This window comes from Cyprinus carpio, chromosome A12, assembly GCF_018340385.1.
Source record: "Cyprinus carpio isolate SPL01 chromosome A12, ASM1834038v1, whole genome shotgun sequence".
Classification (NCBI taxonomy): Eukaryota; Metazoa; Chordata; class Actinopteri; order Cypriniformes; family Cyprinidae; genus Cyprinus; species Cyprinus carpio.
Genome location: NC_056583.1, coordinates 1,099,450 through 1,118,617, shown reverse-complemented (window position 1 = coordinate 1,118,617; position 19,168 = coordinate 1,099,450). Strand labels below are relative to the sequence as shown.

The 19,168-nt window shown below is 35.5% G+C and overlaps 1 protein-coding gene across 1 annotated transcript in view; it reads right to left on the bottom strand.

Annotated features, from left to right (window-relative positions):
- Nucleotides 1–19,168, bottom strand: part of LOC109049734 (solute carrier family 39, member 11) — a 117,083-nt gene that overhangs the window by 25,219 nt on the left and 72,696 nt on the right. The window contains exons 6-7 of the mRNA XM_042767085.1: nucleotides 15,434–15,443; nucleotides 14,233–14,400 (exon numbers count right to left, since the gene is read on the bottom strand). Of these exons, the coding sequence (XP_042623019.1) occupies nucleotides 14,233–14,400; nucleotides 15,434–15,443 (178 nt within the window). The remainder of the gene's footprint in view (nucleotides 1–14,232; nucleotides 14,401–15,433; nucleotides 15,444–19,168) is intronic.

Below are 19,168 nucleotides of genomic sequence, written 5' to 3'. Positions count from 1 at the left end.
CAGTAACTAATGTTACATTTACAGTTTTTGAAAGAGAAAATTATCTTACAATTTACAGTGAAATAAAATAAAATCAAAATTGACATTCCCAGAATTTGACACTTCACATTTCATGGTTTTCAATGTTTCATCTTAGTCCAATCCCCCCCCCCAAATGTACAATATGATTTTATGTTGTTAAATTATATTCATAATATAGAATAATATTCATCATATTATTTTAGTCAGTGGTATATCATGATGGCATTTTGTGTCTGTGTCTGACTTTCTCATTACCATTTGCATTTTTAAGGAGGTTGTCAAAAAACAACAACTATTTTTAGTAATATTAACATTATTTATATTTATGAAAAATACATTTATTGGTAAATATAATCAATAAAACTATGTTGCTACTATATATATATATATATATATTATTGCTTTAACTTTCAGTTTGATTTCATTTTTCAGTCATATGTTATTTAATATTTAATGCTTCTCGTGTTCTTCTGGTGACCCTTATATTAAATGTGTAATGTTGGATGGAGTTCATGTTCAAAATCACTTTCCAAACTTGTTTCCTGTTTGCTCTCAGTTCTCAATTTCCTCTGAGGCTCTCTTTATCGCTGGTGCACTGATGCATGTGTGAGGCTGCAGCCAGCAGAGCACTGGTCTCGGTCTCATGTGGTTTGTACCACTATTTGAGTTTAGATTTCAAACATCATACACAGCATTGAGCAGCACCTTAGCCATCTGATACGCTGACGTCCAATCACAGTCCAATTCTATTCACATCATCCACTACAGCGCTCCTGCAGCGAAACTATATATATATATAGATCTCTCTGTGTGTGTGTGTGTGTGTGTGTGTGTGTGTGTTTATGTAAATATGTTAATTCCAAGCCATCACTCAGATTAATCAGGTCAATCTTATCTTTAGCCAGAAAAAAATCATTCTGGGCTCAGAGGAAATTGAGGATATGTATACTATCATTTATGATATCAAATCAACCTGGCATTAAATCAGATAAAATTCTGAAGTAAACACTTGTGCTTCGGTTAAAGTGACAGTTCAGGTTGTCTTTCAGAATCAAAATGCACATCAGCAAAGCATCTGGTGAACCTGCAGCTATTACATTATTTAAACAAGAAACGGCGATCAGTTGATTTAAGAAAGATCATTCAGAAATAATAAATCAAGTAACATAAAGACTTTTATAAGGAAGTTTATACTTTTATTCAGCAAGGACTCATTAAATTGATCAAAAGTGACAGTAAAGACATTTATAGTGTTACAGAAGATTTCTGTTTTAAATAAATGTTGTTCTTGTTTTTTTAACATTCTATTGTTCAGAAAAAAATCTAGAAAAATAAAATGTATCACAGTCTCCACAAAAATATTGTGCAGCACAGCTGTGTTCAACATTGATAATAATCAGAGATGTTTCTTGAGCAGCAAATCATCATATTAGAATGATTTCTGAAGATCATGTGACACTGAAGACTGGAGTAATGATGCTGAAAATACAGCTGCATATCACAGAAATACATTACAACCTAACAGATATTCACATGGAACTTTTCACATTTTACTGTACTTTGATCCAATAAATGCAGCCTTAGTTAGGATTTTTTAATTTTATGCATTATTACTATGGGGACGTTACTGGTTGCCCTTGTTACTAGGCAACCTTAAACAAAACTGGTGATATGATCACACATATTTGAAGAGTTAACCATTTTACTCACCCTGTGATGGACAGAGGCTCATGGGATAATTTGTAAGTACACTTAGGTTCAAAAAACATTGTTTTTTTGCTGTTTAAAATGATCTTTTTTTATGTTCAAGTACTCCTGCTTCGGAGCAATTACAAACAAATCTGAAAAAATATCACACAAGTGTTTGTGCTTTATGAAGCATAATGTTAGCTCTAAACTGCTGGATGATACAAGTTTGTTAAAATGGTAAGAGTGGGTTAATCTGAGCCAGTGGCTCTAACTTTCTTATGATTATAAAGTATTATTTTACTGTAATTCTACATGATATGTCATCAACTTTAGACCAAACATTCTGTTCTCTGTTTTGAACTTGATTTTGTCCTGAAACCTGTTTATGAAAATTGGCCGTTGAAGTTGTATGAAACTGTATTTCCGCTCAACATCTATAAGTGGGACGTTGAGTACTATTAGCGGTTCTGTAAGGTCAACTGCAGTCAGATTTCTCTTTTTTCTTTCTAATTCGTCTTGAGCCACAGGCGAGGAAAATCCCTGAATGAACGGCCAGTCCATCACAAGGCTCACACACAGATTTTAAGAAATCGTTTTTATTGAATTTCTCTTCCTTTGATATATCAAGATTTTAAAAAGTACAATTCACTCCCAAAGATAAACACCATCACACTCAAACTACATGAGACTCAACACAACTCATACTCTACACCTACTCTAAAGACTTTTTCTTTTTTTGGAAAGACATATTTTGAAAGCAGTTTGCTTTAGACCCAAAGTGATTATTCCCACATCCAACACCACATTTAAACATAAAACATTAACCCAATACTGCTATCTTCTAAACACAAACACACTGCAAATAAGTTCTATTACTTGCTTTTAGTTATTTTAGTACTTCTTGGCAACTAACAGAAATTCGTATTTTACTTTATTTCAGTTTTTTTTTTAATAATCAACTTTTTTATGGTTTTGGTTTCAGTTACTGATAACAACCCTGGCATCAAGCTTCTTTTTTTTTTTTAAATGTATATGGGTTAGTTCAACTAAATGCACTCTGCTTTATAACCAGTTTTAATGACACCTGTCATTAGGACCCACTGCAGTGCTTACGAACAGCACAATAAGATTCCCGAGAAATCACATTGTTCTTGTTTGAAATACGCTTCAGGCTAAACCTGCAGGTGAACCCACATTTACACATGTCTGCATGTTAACCACAGCAACTCCGCCGCTCTGAGATGTGCAATGCAATACTAAACGCTCTCAAGCTGTACGCTGTCAGACGTATCGTGGCGCGGCACGCTTGTAATCACATCCAGAGATTCATTACAAACGTCTCCTCTAGCTGATCTATATTCCACCTCCATCCATAAAACACACCTTCCCTCTCTCAGCCTCCTCATCATCACTCAAGACATCGTATCTCTCCATCCAAATAACACCCCGAGGGACAAATCTCTATCACAAAACAAGACCGGAGAAATGCTCGACTTAAAATCATTCATTAAAAGACGAGATGAATGACTTCAAATGTCTGAAAGTAAAAGCAGAGGCTGGGTTGCATGTGTGCAATATTTGTGCTTAATAAAATATGACGGCTGGTTTGTGATGTAACAGAGTTTTGATGTGTCATTTATTTTAATAAGTGAGTCATGCACGTCACTAATGGACAAACTGTGCCTCATTTCTTTGCCTCGGGACTCCCATCACAATCAATGAACCAAAACAAATCTTCTTTTTCACAAAAAAAAAAAAACTCAGTCACTTATTTCTTCATCTGCGAGGCACAGATTTGATAAAAAGCCATTTATTTTATTTTTATGGTGATTTTACATCATGACAACCTTTGACCTTTACCCATAATTCTGTATCACTGCCCTCACTATATGTTTATTGTTATTATTATTGTTGTTTATGACAGTACAAATGAACATTAACAAAACTGGTGATGCACCAAGTGCCTCTGGAATATTGTACATGATCTTTTATTGGATTTAACAGTACGCAACTCAAAATACTCAATATTACACACCTTTTTACATTCCTGTTTTATACAACAGTTCTTTATGGTTCTCAAATCCACTATAATTTTATAAATAAATGCTGTTTTTGTGTCACAGAATGTAGTTTACAGAGGTTTTTTATATGTGAGAATGTACTTGTTTACACTTCAAATATGCAGTTTGTTTATGCAGATCTTTTTGAAAATTTGCTTCGATATTTTCGGAGATGTGAGCCTCAGGGGGTCAGCGGGTGAAAGATAGAAATGTCATCTAATATAACAATATTAGATTTATTTGGGGGGAAAAACAACAACTAAAAAAAACAACAATATATCAAAATAAAACCATTTTCCTCAAAAAAATCACACTCTCCCTCTGTTTTTATATTTGATCTAAATAAAAATAAACCATTTAAACTCTATACATTCTATCAAACCCTCTGTTTTTATATTTGATCTAAATAAGAATATTGCATTTAAATTGTATACATTTGATGAAATATAAGAATATAAATTTAAATCTTACTGAAAAACAACTAAATCTCCCATTTAAATAAATTAGATTGAATATAAGCATGTTAGTTTTCCTTTTATTATAACAGAATATATATATATATATATAATATATATATATATATAAGATATATATATATATATATATATATATATATTATATATATATATTAAATGTATAAATTAGAATATATGAGATGTAATTGCATTGAAATAGCACGTTTACAAATTTGAAAATTACAATCATTGCTGGAAATTAGATATTCAACTATAATACATCTAAATATAATATACATAAAACGTGGTGGGAAATGGTGAAATACAATGCCACAAGAAAACCAAGTGTGTAAGCTTCCAAAGCACAAAGACACATGATCAACAAACAGAAGATGCATGACAACACAGCAGTGTTAAATGGCCCAAAAGTCGCCCATCAGACATTCCCTGCAGTGCCCTGAAATGAATCTGAAAGCCATGACAGCAGGAGAACACTCAGAGTGATTAAACTCTGCTCAATAAAATACTGCTTCAAATGCACATTAATAATCTGTCACAATGTTGTCGTTTGAGCCCCTGCCATGTGTCTGCATATATGAAACATTAATGTCTAGCTTCCAGTGCACACACACACACACACACAAAAGATGTAGTCGATGCACAAGATCAATATATGATGAGTTGCAAAGTCTCTCTCACACATCAGTGTAATAAAGTGTCTGGTAGTCAAATACAGTGTGCGTGTGTGTGTTTATTTGAGCACTGGGATGCACTAGCGGCTTCATGCATGCATGCTAGATATAATACACACATGATACACCACACCAAATAACTGAACACTTTATGAACATAACACCTTATCACAACCCCAACAGCAAACAAATCTGAAAAAAAACAAATGTCTAAAACACAAAAAGGACCATACGACCAATTTCGCAATAGACGTCATACAAAATGAAAAAATATAAATTTAATCATCCTTAGTTCAATCTAAAAGGACCATCTGTTTGCTTTCAGATTAGTTGTGATACGATCTGTTTTGCTTTCAGAACTTGTAGGAGAGTTGGATGATATAGTCTTTTGCAGAAGGGCTTTTTTATGCTTTTGGTTCATTAAAATGCGATTTTGTAAGAAGTAGCCAGATCGTGATGCTGACCGTATTTCACAAGCTTATTCAACAAATTTAGTTTATTTATTCACACAAGGTTATTCAAAATGCATTTAATGTTGCACTTAAACTTAAAATGAACTGAAGAGCGCGCATAGGTGAAAGATCAGCCCAGTGTTTCCCAAAGGAAACGGAAACCACACACACACACACACACACACACACACACAAGACCATTGATCTTCATGGTTAACCTAATAATGTCTCCATGTAGCAATGAATTCCATTAGATTGTTATTACACTACATCATTCCCATTTGATCCTCTCACAATGCCTGTGTGTCTGTGTGCATGACAAACGCAAGGCTTATGTTAATGATTCATTCATATGAATCACACGTGTGTGTTATTTTTTGGACTTGGCATGTAAAAAAAAAAAAAAAAAGATCTGTATTAATGCATATCATTTACATGCATATTTAAAAATAGGTCACCCTAAGATCAGACTTGAGATGTAAAGAATGGATGAACATCAAACATCATTTATAAACTGCAAAAAGCCCTCAAAGCCTTAAAACTCATTAATGCATGCATTCATCCATAAAACCAAACATCAGACTTGAAATAATAAATAATGGATGAAGAGGATTTTACATAAGTGGATGTTAAGCAGCACGACCACAGATATAGAAACAAAACAGCACCCCACAGAAACACAGAAAGGTGTAGAAGATTTACGTCCACACATACATATATATATATATATAACAGCCAATATACTGTAACCATAAATTAACAGATAAATATTTGCTTTAAGCAGTGGCAGATCCTTATAACCAATAAACCACTAAAACCCTCAAACCTATATACTCTACACATTCACATTACACAATATGCTCCATCCGCTCTCCGTTCCACTCACCCAAAACCAACCCAAAAACAAAGAACTCTCCATGTGCTTTACTCCACTGCCCCTCACTTCAGCTGCTATCTGTCTGTTACTATCTGTGAATGTAGCATTAATCAGGATAAGCGGCCCGCCTTTGAAAAGTATAAAAACCTTCTTAAAGCACCTGCTAAAAAAAAATAAAAAAAGAGATATTCATAAAAAATATAACATCAGCAGTGTCTCAGCAATGGATGCTCTGCAGTGAATGGGTGCCGTCAGAATGAGAGTCGAGTCCAAACAGCTGATAAAAACATCACAATAATCCACAAGTAATCCACAGCACTCCAGTCCATTAGTTAACATCTGGAGAAGACAAAAGCTGAAACAAAGCCATCATTCAGACGTTTTTAACTAAAATATGAATCTATAATCCATAATAACACTTCCTCCAGTGAAAAAGTGCATCTGCTGTTGTCTCTCACATCAAAATCCAGACACATATTTGTTTAGAGCTGTTTAAACGCTTTGCTTGATCTGTGCAGATTTCTCTCCTGATTCACACCCAGAACACTTTTTCACTGGAGGAAGTGTTATTATGGATTATAGACTCTATGTATTTGAGGTTAAAAAAACATCTTAATGCTGGATAATCCATTGCTGAGACACAATGATGCAATGCTACATTTCTCCAAACCCTGATGAAGAAACAAACTCATCCTTAATGAACCTGAGGGTGAGGATGTTATTTCATCAAAAAAAAAAAATTTTATGAAGAACTATTCCTTTTACCGGTTCAGACTTATTTAATTGCATGTTGAACACATTTTTACAGAATGTATTGTATGAGGAATATCAATAGAGCGCTGCACTGCAAACACTGTAATTACGTCCTGACAAAAGTAGCTGAACCTCGGCATCAACAGCTGACAGAGGTTACAGCAGGGCTCCAGAGCAGACAAAAGCACACTCCTTAGATGTCTTCTTCACTTCAGTGACATTTAACATGAAGGCAATTTTGATCTGCAGACATTAGACCTCCACACTGTGAATAAAAGCTCAAGCCTTCATACCATATAACGAGGGAATCAAAATACAAAAAATAATAATAAAAAATAATAATCTAAAAATATATATATAATAAATTCACAAGGCTTAAATTTAAAATATGCGTGTTTGCATTGCATATAAAATTCCCATCCATTTGGATTAAACAGTTTCAACATAAACTTACAGAATTAATGTGAAGCATATTTGTCAGTCATACATACAGATCAGATTTCTGTAATAGTACTAATAAAATGCATGCGTTTTAAAAACACAATATTTAATATTGTGGTTTATATATTTATAATCAATTAGATCCAATCTCATATATTTTAACTAACTGAATATTGCTTGTTCCACATTTGAACCATTTTCATACTTATAACTTAATATATTTCCTTGTTTTTACATTTAACAGATTTATGCTGATTCTAAGCAATGTGGAAATAAATGCATTTTGAAAATATGATAGGCGCAAATATTTGTTAATAAACAATGACATAATCGATTTGAGTGCAGAGATCTGGTTTATGCACAACTGACAAATATGCATGGCCTTAAGTTTATTTATGTTGAAATCCAAATGCATGGAGATTTTAAATGCAATTTAAATATGCAAATCTTAAATGTAGGCCTAGATGCTTTAACTTTAACTTGGCTGTCTTGGAGTTTGAAGCACAGCAGGTCTGATGTGCAGCAGGAATGCAGACACGCTGTTTAAAGCGGTACATTTCGCTTTGTTTCTAGTAGAAAAACAGACTTCTGGGAAAGAAAAATAAGCAGAAAGCAACAGAAGGAGCAATGAAAAGCAAGATACAGACTCTACAAAGCCCGCTGGGGTTTCTCTGCTGCTTAAGAATCAGCAAAGGAACCTAATGAATCCACCGGAGGAATCAGACGAGCAAACCCCTGCACCGTGCCATCAGGAGGAGAAGCACTCAACTCAACCTTATCAAACATCCAGACTGCAGCAGAAAGCAAATCCACATGTGTTATCTTCACCAAAGTGCACCAGAGCTTCATTAACATGTCAGTAGAGCCTCGTGGCTTTGCAATCAAGATCTGAAGTTAGAAAGAGCCACAAAGAGCTGAGGTAGAGCTCCAAATGCCTCTTTCTGATCACATTCCAGGTTGCTCTTTTTGATTCTCTTCGGAGTGCTTCCTATCTTTGATGTGACAAAGAAGAAGATGAAAGTTGGTGCTAATACGGAAGAAGCGAGCAGCTCATGTCCCGTTCTCTCACATGCTCAGAAACGAGAAGACATGGTTGTGCACTGAACACTGAAGAAAGTAACGGGAGGTCTTGATATCATGGGCTCTGGTCCATGTTGGTAATTATGATTTTAAAAATTCAACATATTTAATGTCTAAGGAAGCACTGAATAAAAGAGGCACTCAGCTGAAAGTAAAGTAAAATCCTAACTTGAACTTATTTATATGCAATTAAAAAAATAAAATAATTTCACATAATAATGCTAAAAAATAATAACTATTGACATTACTTTTATTTACCACAACCGCCATATTATATTATAAATATTGTCTGAGCTAATTTCTGAATTGTTTTTCTATAAAGTTGTCTAGTAAGAATGTTGTATAAGCTAAAGTTATCCACAAATCAGACATGATTCTTAACCCTATAAAGCCTGACAGGTAAAATAATAGTTATTTAATAGTTAAATAATAGTTGTTGTTTTTTCAGGCTATTATAACCTTTTACTTTGCTACCACAATAACAGCACGCCTAAAACCCTAAAACAGAAGAATTAGTGCTTTAATTAAATTATAAGCTCACATTTATGCTTCTAAATACTGGCCACATTTATTTCCATTGAAAGTGCCTCGTTATTAACTCGACTGTAATGACTCGCCACTAACTCGATTTTGATGAGTTTAATTTTTTTGTGTGTTAATTAACATTAAGCCCAATGCTGTAGATCCAGACAATTCATTGTGATGAGACTTTTAATGCCAGAGGAATAATGAACGACAGCCATATCTTTAATAAAATGGAAAAATTTATGCTTTTGTCTCTTTTTAGTAGAGGACAAGGGTCTGCTAAGGTGCACTTCTTCAGACCCTCTTGTGCACCTGTCCTGGATGCTGAATAGAAATGCTCATGCAATTCCATTCACATTCCTCTTTCAAAGAAGAAAACTGTGATAAAGTGCATGAAACCACTTTAAAACGGTGGACTACAATGTGAAATTGTACTGCCAACAGATAACTACATCTTTGAACAGGCAACACACAACTCAAACTGACAGGAAATGACTCTGATTACCTGCTGACTTAATTTCACTCGTGCTGTGAGGGACATTTAAGGTAACAGGACCAGCACAACTGCAAGACCACCATCTCGACCGATGAGAGACCGCATTTGAACTCTCGTAAGTGTGATGGGTTCATTTACTGGCTTTGCTAAATAATACTTCCTGCAATTTTGAGGAGGCACACTGTGAAGGTAATCTACAGAGATCACTGTCAAAGTGCCTTTAAAGAAACGGAGGCATGAAGTCCTAACGATGCTGCGTGAGCACCAGCATGGATATCCATTACACTAGGGCTGTTTTTGGCTTTTGCAAAGTCTCGGATGAAGATAAACAGAGGTCTTGGATGAAGCATTGATCAACTGATCATTTTGTTGGCTAATTTTGAAAAGCATCTTTAAAAAAATATTCTGATTTGCAAAAAGGTCTAATATTACCAAATTTGGTGATGTTAGATTTAAACATATCAATAAAAACTTTTGATCGGTTATAATTTTTTTTTTCTTTTTTTCAGAAAATACTTAAAAATGTAAATGGCATACTGCTTATGCACTTATCAAAATAACAGATGCAGTCACAAGTCTCAAGTTTTAATGAAAAAAAGCATTCAAAATGTATCATATAATTTATAATATACAGAGGAGTGTGAAAATATGGTCAAATAATTAATGTCAAATAACTTGAAGGTTAAAAAAAAAGTTTGAATTTTTTTTTTTTTTTTTCAAAATCTGTGATTTTCTGTCACTGTGTGCATGTAATTAAACACCCACATATGTAGCAGAAATTCCTGTTTGGAACACGTTTGCATGTATTTTTATTTTTTTCTGTCACTGGCCATAATTTTAACCTTGAAATCAGGATTAGGCATCAATAATGTCTTCAGATGTGAAAACAGGCTGAGAATTTAACAAATAGTTGTAGTCTGGCTCAAAATCAGACGGGAATCATGTCTTTGTGACAGCTTTTCTGCTGATTAACGATAATACAAGACCTTTTCACCTTACAGATGGCTGTCGAAAGCACAAATGCTACGAAATGAGTCATATTATGTAAGAAGATGGTTACATGCTCAAGCAAAACAGACACTTTTTTTGGAATCAGCAATCCAGAATTAGTAAGAAATAAGTATTGAATTCAGTAAATATGATGCAGTGTAGCTTGTTCTCAGCTTTAAAAAAAATGCTAAAATATTCCATATTGCATGCAATTTTGCATCCAATAAAAATAAGGAGCTGAAAAGATGCCAAACTACTAATGTAAATCTGGAAAATAAAAAGCATTTAAAAGTGCAGGTCATCACCTTTTAAAGTGCTAATGTAATGGTCACATCACTAAAGAGAACTAACAGTGCTTTTGACATCTTCAGAGAGGACTTTTTGAAGCTACAACAGCTACAGGTGCATTCTGGACAACGGCTTTGTGCTTCTCTCACACTGACCTTTTCAAGATCAAATCGGCAAACAGCACTTTAGATCACACATCAGAGACCTGAGGGAAAGGTCAGCTCATCATAATGTCACGGGATGAGCTGAATACAACTACACACGACTGTGCATTCTCCACCACACAGAGACTGAGCTGATCTGTGCAGAAAACCAAGACCGTTTGCCCTCAATGGATGGAGAGTTGAACTAATTAAGGTTCAAAGTGGCAAGGCTGTAACAGTAAAAAGGAAAAAAAAAGGTTGAATTCCAGCAAATTCCTCTGGACTGGACTGGACTGGACTGGACTGTAAAATAAAATAAAATAAATTAAAATAAAATAAACTATATAAAATAAAATAAAATAAAATAAAGAATTTTAATTATGAATAATTAATTACTTGAAGCTAATAATTCAAACCTGCTGTGAATTTTAATTATGAATAATTAATTCTAAAATAAAATAAAATAAAATAAAATAAAAGAAATAAAATAAATAAAATAAAATAAAATAAAATAAAATAAATAAAATAAATAAAATAAAATAAAATAAAATAAAATAAAATAAATAATAAATAAAATAAAATAAAATAATAAAATATAATAAAATAAATATAAAAAAAAAAAATAAATAAAAAATAAAAAAAAATAAATAAATAAAAAAAAAAATAAAAATAAAAAAAAAAAATAAAATAAAATAAAATAAAATAAAATAAAATAAAATAAAATAAAAAATAAAATAAAATACAAAACAAAACAAAACAAAACAAAACAAAATAAAATAATCCATTTAAACGTTTTTTTTTTATTTTTTTTATTTTATAGTGTTATAGGATTTATTTGATGAAAATACTGTAAAAAATGTTAAATATTATTTAAAACAGCTCACATTTAAAACAGCTGTTTTCTATGTGAATCTCTGTTAAACTGTAATTTATTTCTGTGATGTGCTGCTGTATTTTCAGTATCATTCCTCCAGTCTTTAGTGTCACATGATCTTCAGAAATCATTCTAATATGATGATTTGCTGCTCAAGAAACATTTCTGATTATTATTTTGTGGAAACTGTGATGCATTTTATTTTTCAGGATTCACAGCTGAATAGAAAGTTCAAAAGAACAGCATTTATTTCAAATAGAAATCTTTTGTAACATTATAAATGTCTGTACTGGCACTTTTGATTAATTTAAGCATTCATTTCTTCCAAAATAAAAGACTGCAAACTTGTGCACTCTCGCCTCGTTCTGATGATTCATTATGAAAAATGCTTCACAATATGTCCATTTATGAGAGTCTGCTGGCTCAAAAAACACATTCAGGCTGAAAAGAACAAACTGAGAGTCGCTGTGTAATTAAGTGTGGAAAACATCTTGTGCCTTACATACTTTCACTCTTGAAAGCACAGCTGGTGGTGGGTTTGTAGGTCGTCCAGCAGAAGTCAAGACGTCTGGGAGAAGTGTGCCTGATTTCAAGGGCTGTGAGATGCATTGAGGATATATGGGTCACTCTCAACAAATAAGCAAACACAAACCACATACAGAATACATACTACATGCCACATACACCCAACTCACTCAAACAAACAAAACAAATAGAACGCAGAACGATTAACAAACACATCAGGGAGAAGCGGCCTCTCAGTGATGTGATCAAGTGCTGCCGAAAGCGCTGCTGATAAAGAGGAAAATAAAGGCAGCATGGTGCAAATGCAAAGGAGAAGGAGGAGATGAAAAGCACTGGAGCTGAGGGAAAGAGACTTTTAAAATGTCATAAAAGCAGCAGAGCTTCAGCAGACGGGAGCCACATGTCATTTAACTACAAATATTGACTATCCGTCACTCACAGACTTGGTTGTTCATTTTCAGTCATACTCTGTTTTTATTTTAGACCATTTCATTTCTGACTGCAAATTTAATTTTGATAGAACAAAAATTGAAAATGGCAGTAATTTATAAATTTATTTGCTCAGAAATCCTAAAACACTATGATTTAATATATATATATATATATATATATATATATATATATATATATATAAATTCTTTTTTTTAAATGTTTTATATAGCAAATATATAGCCAAATTATATAGAACACAGAAAAGATGTAGTTATATATACAATATATTATATTAAACATACGTAATACATGTACATAATACTAAAATATATTATAAATATATATTAATGAATATAATGTTAGAAGTATATATCTATAGGATAATATATATATATATATATATATATATATATATATATTATATATATATATATCCTAGCTATATACATTATACATATTTTTTCATTTTAAAATGTTTATATATGACATTATTCAGTTATTCACATTCATAATAAATATACATTATTTCATATCATGCATATTATTTACATATTACACATATATATATACATATGTGTGTAATATATATATATAATATATATAATATATATATCTATATATATATATATATATAATATTGTGTGGTGTGTGTATATATATATATATTAATATATATATATATATATATATCTTTATTTTTTTACAAATGTTTGGGTATAGCAAATCATATATTTCATATAGCAAATTTATATTACAATACATATTATAATTATGATACAGTATATATATAAAATACAAAGACAATGCATATTATATACATTGTCATATGTATGTAATATGTATTATAATATATATGGTATACATTTTATGTGCACTACATTTATGTATATACATTTTTCCTATATATAAAAATTTAAAACATTTTTAGATATACAATCATATTCAATGTATGTTTATATATACAATCACACTAAGAGTTTGTGATCCCGAATAGACCGGTTTCAGACTGCATGAGCCTCAGTTCACCTGTCCATAAATGTATAAACTCTTTTATAAAAAATGCGTTGAACACAGGTGTCCTGATCGAAAGCCTATCGCTTTGTCAGCATGAAAATAAACATATACAACTCATGTTTCAGTGTGGGATCAAATCACCGTTTGAAGCGCCTGGCATTGGAAAAGGTCACATGCAGATATGAATAATTATGTGACAATGCTTTGTCATAGGATTAAGTCACACAGGCTCATGAATAACAGTGAGATGGATGATGTTGAGTCACTGCTGACTTCAAACCCGGAGGAAAATCACTCCACAAAAAAAACTAAATTTAACTCTGTGCACTACTGGGAAGTTGAGACACATCGACAGGCATGCTATAGAAAGGTACATGTGGACCTGAATAATGGAGGAATATAAGGTGAGACAAGGAGAGACTCACCTGGAATGTTGTGTATGGTGATGGCCAGGATCAGCAGAACGATTCGCCTCCAGCTGCTTCCTGTTTGACCGCTCACTTCCTGTGCTTTATGACTCACGTCATGCTCCTCTGTGTGGCCGGTGTTGGGACCCCTGCGTCTCTGATACACCTCTCCATTCTCGATTTTATCTAAGAGCAACAAAAACTGCATGTCAAACATCTTCTCCAACGTCAACATTTCGAAAATCAAAACAACACAATATGCAAAAATACAAAAACCCCCTGAAAGGATCAATAAAACAATTCATCAGTTTATAATGTATATAATAGTATATAAATCACACAATCTGAACAGGGCTGTAAACCTGAGAGATTATAAAAAGACATTAAAACGGCTGATAAAATGGGACCTCCCGAGGCTGACCAGCAACATTTTATAACGCAATTTCTTTCACTGACCGTTTGTTGAAGTCAAGATAGATAGATAGATAGATAGATAGATAGATAGATAGATAGATAGATAGATAGATAGATAGATAGATAGATAGATAGTTAGATAGACAGATAGATAGACAGATAGATAGATAGATAGATAGATAGATAGATAGATAGATAGATAGATAGATAGATAGATAGATAGATAGATAGATAGATAGATAGATAGATCTGTATTTTTTATAAATATAATGTCTCACATTATGTATGTAACCATGCTTCCCTGAGATGTGAACGAGATACTGCATCCTCTAGGGTCGCTATGGGGAACGCCTTCAGCGTGACCAGAGTATGAAGCATATATCTAAAAATTACAACAACATTGGCTGGCGACAGCCTATGACGTCATTACCCCGCGCGATCACAGTATAAAAGGGCACCATGATAACACGTCATCCGCTTCTTCGTCTGAAGCTTGTGTCCGAAGCATGGCAAGAAAACTAGAGGATGCAGTGTCTTGTTCCCTTCTCAGGGAACCACGGTTACATACATAACCCGAGTCGTTCCCTTCCGAGGGAACTTCGAACTGCATCCTCTAGGGTCGCAATGGGGAACGGTATACCCACGCCACCATGCTGAGGGGAGTGCATGCCAGAAAACCACGGAGAGCACTAAGTAGCAACTCTACCATAGCAGTGGGAGCTGCCCCAAAGAACGTCTTGATGGCTGTCAGTGACATTACCCCCTTCGGCTAAGGGCCTGAGCTACATACCCTAAAATAACTTACCTATTAAGGGCTGGGCTAGGAAGCCCAAGCCTAGGGCACAGCTCAAGGCTTGGAATCAGAAGAAAGAGATTCCTTTAAGGGGAAACGACCAGGTGTCTAAAAAACTGACAAATGATTCAACTGACTCAACGGAGCTTAGGTAGCAACACCCTGCTTAGAAATGTATCAGCAGAGATACATTAGTTGAGTAGTGCCCAAGGCGAGAACCGGGGCCTAAGCCAACTCAGAGAAAGGGAACGAGGCTGGCAGCCCATAACCCTTACCATACAGGATTTTGTATGGTAAGGTTATGTAATGTGGTTTTTAGAAAGTGCACAGAAGCTTAGCTTGTTCTCTTACCATAGAATGGATTTAGAAAGATTCCTAAGCATCTGCTCACAGATGCCCAGAAGTCCTCAGACACTCAATCGGGTTCCACACACAAAAACAAAACACTCTAAAATGAGAGGAGCACTACCACTCCCTACCCTGACCCGAATAGAGGCAGCTTATCAGGGAAGCAGCAAGCAGCCCAACTACCTGATGTCACAGCCATGGAGCTCAAGAGCAGAAGGGTTCAACACCTAGCGAGGAGAAAGAGGAACTAACCTCAACCAAAGTGACCAAAAGCCCAGGGTACAGAACCTAACTCAAGAGTCGAGAGGAGGACTCACCCAGTCTGCCTAGGACCTGCAAGCTCAAAGAGACCCTCCCGCAGTGAGGGGAGCACAGCTATGCCCGGGGGCAGATAGACTGCAAATGGGACATCAGGAATGGGATCTTGTTAAAAGGGGATCACACATTTCTATGGGAATAACAGGGTCCCAACATAAAGGCAACTGACCAAGGAGGCGACAGAGACGGGCCTAACACTTAGTTTGTTGCAAATGGGTGTTCTTCGGGAGCATCGCTCTCGGCTCTCAAGCTGAGGCGGGCCCTTACAGCACATACTGGGAGCGACTCATAGCTGACCCTCACAGAGAGGGGAGCACTTCTCAGCTCTACCAGAAGGGGGCGCTGGATTAGAACGGGTAACCCAGCAGGGCCCAATAAGAGACAGTCCACTGGAGCAGCTGGACACGGTCTCATGCTCGATAGAGAGCGTGGGTCCCGTATAACCAGACCCAATAGAATCTGAAGAAACAGCGGGACCCAATAACCATTCATGCGTATAGAGCTTACTGCTCCTCAGAGCACAAAGCACAAAAGAGGGATTTCCACAGAAACACAAATCCCTCTTAGATCAGGGAACATAGTGTACTCCAGCCCACTCAGGAGAGGGGTGATTGCTGGTTCAACCATAAGGGCAGTGTGACAGTGAGGACCCATGGGACTGACCGTCTATGGAGCGTTGAGCTCCTCAATGCCTCAGCAAGAGGAGTTCTAGCTCAGAGAATGTGCATGAAGGTTAAGGAACGACTCAAATCTCGGGAGGCCCCTCAGGGTGAGAAATGAGTAGTGCACCTTAGCCAGAGGATAGGGAGCATGTCACAAGGCATGAACTCATAAGAGTACTAGCCCACAGGAAGGACCCGCAGGTCCTGAGGTTGCAGCGTTATACTAGGGACCTGATGCTGGGAGGCTTCCTCAGAAGCCCAGTTTGCGTGTCCAAGCCGAAAATGAGGGCTATCACCAGCCTGGATCCAGAACCGATGAGTGAAACCATCACTGTAATCGGTCAACAGCAGGAGATCCTGACTTAGCAGGTGGGTCAAACCTAAAAGTCAGAAAACAGAACAGGTCTGAGTAGCGTTGCAGAGAAAGGCTAGCATCGAATACACAAGAACTAGCAGTAGAGTAGATGAAAATGGATCATACTCACCAACCATAGCTCCCGCGCATGACTCAAGCTCATGAATATAGGCAGGGGGTGAAGTCCGAAGCCTGGACCTTTGTGGAATGAAGGATTTAAAGGCAGCCGCTCGCGTCTTGGCCTCCTTAAACTCAGAAAAGCTCAGAAGTGGAAACCGGTGCATCATGAAGAAAGGCCTTCTCTTTTGACCCGACTCACCCACAGATGTCTCTCTGTAACCACCATGGTCACCATGGATCTGCCAATGGCAGCTTAGTGGCACAGAGAGCAAGATCCATGGTAAGACGCACTCAGCCACCTCAAGCCGGAGTGCAGTATAATGTGGTTATCTGAGAAGGGAATGAAATAAATCATCTGTCCAACAACTTCAGACTGATCCACACTATACACTTCCTATAAACAAAAGGAAATTACTGATAGGGAGAATTTCCCGTCAGGTCCTTTCCATGTTCTCACCGCAACTGTAACGAGCAGCATGCATTCAGCTCCTGCCCAAATGCTAGATTACCTCAGAAATCAAGCGAGAACAGAAACCACTGCCGCGAATGCGTTGCTATTACAACGACAGGCGAACACACTCATGCAAATGCTATCTACCAACTCGGGTAAATGGTGAAGTACTCACCTCCCCCTCAGTAGTCCCGCGAATGCATCACGATGAGCATAAGCCATATCCTCGTGAGATGAGTGTTTTCAATTCATGCTTACCCCTTACAAGAAATAAGCAACGAATGCAGAGTGCATCCAACTCCCTTTGAGAGCTGAACGCGCTTGCTCTTCACCACACACACACACACAGAGCACGCGAGCTGTGTGAAACTGCAGGTATCAGAGCAAAGCCTCGGGCAAGAACATGCACTCCTAGACGTGTTTAGCTTGACACTAACATAAACCAACGGTCATTGAAGACGAAGAAGAGGATGACATGTTATCCCGGCACCCTTTTATACTGTGATCGCGCGGGGTAATGACGTTATAGGCTGTCACAGACAGACAACGGTCATGCTGAAGGCGTTCCCCATAGCGACCCTAGAGAATGCAGTTCAAAGTTCCCTCGGAAGGGAACATATATTATCCATAGACCATTCAATTTATAAAACATTCATTTTTATATAGCCAATGTTAACAACTGAAATAATTTTAAATGCTATATAGTCATTATATTAACAAAATTATATATTATACATACTATATTGTATGAAAAACACATATTTTATATTTATGTTTATATTTATATAACTGAAAAAAAAAATGGTCAACTATAAAACACATTTAATTTCAGATTTTTTTCTACAGTAGACAATAGTGTCAAGATTCATCTCAATTAAGTTCAATGCTGATTGAATTTATTTCAATCATTTGGTTTATGTTATACTTGAAAAGACCTTTATAAGTGAAGAGAAAAAAACAACCTTTTGTTTGTGTGTTTCAGGCCTTGTATGTGTACCTTGCTCATGAAACGTGCCAATGAATTGATCAAAACAAACACAGTGCAACATAAACTATTAACTAATCAGTTGTCTAGTCTAAGATTGAACCTGCTGAGTTCAATACAGCCAATAAATCATTACTGTAGTCTCATTACTGTAGTCGACTTGTTTTCCCGCGATCAATATGAAGAGACTGCTAATAATCAGCAGAATGTAAAAGAACGAACGGCTCTTTTCAAAGCTGACCTGAGCTTTTATCTCCTCAAGGAACTCTCAAATCTCACACTGTATTTATCACAGCTTTTGTCGCTACTTAAAAGCCAATTGTCAAATCTTTTATTTCCTTTAATCACTATAAAAAGAAGGAAAAAATTATGTCAGGAGTGCATCTGAAAGACCACCAATTACCTGTCATTTCAGAGCCCAATTATGAATGCATACGGTGAGAATTAATAAATAGAAGACAATGACACAGATGACCCTAAATTGTCCTCACTGAAACACATCTCTCCC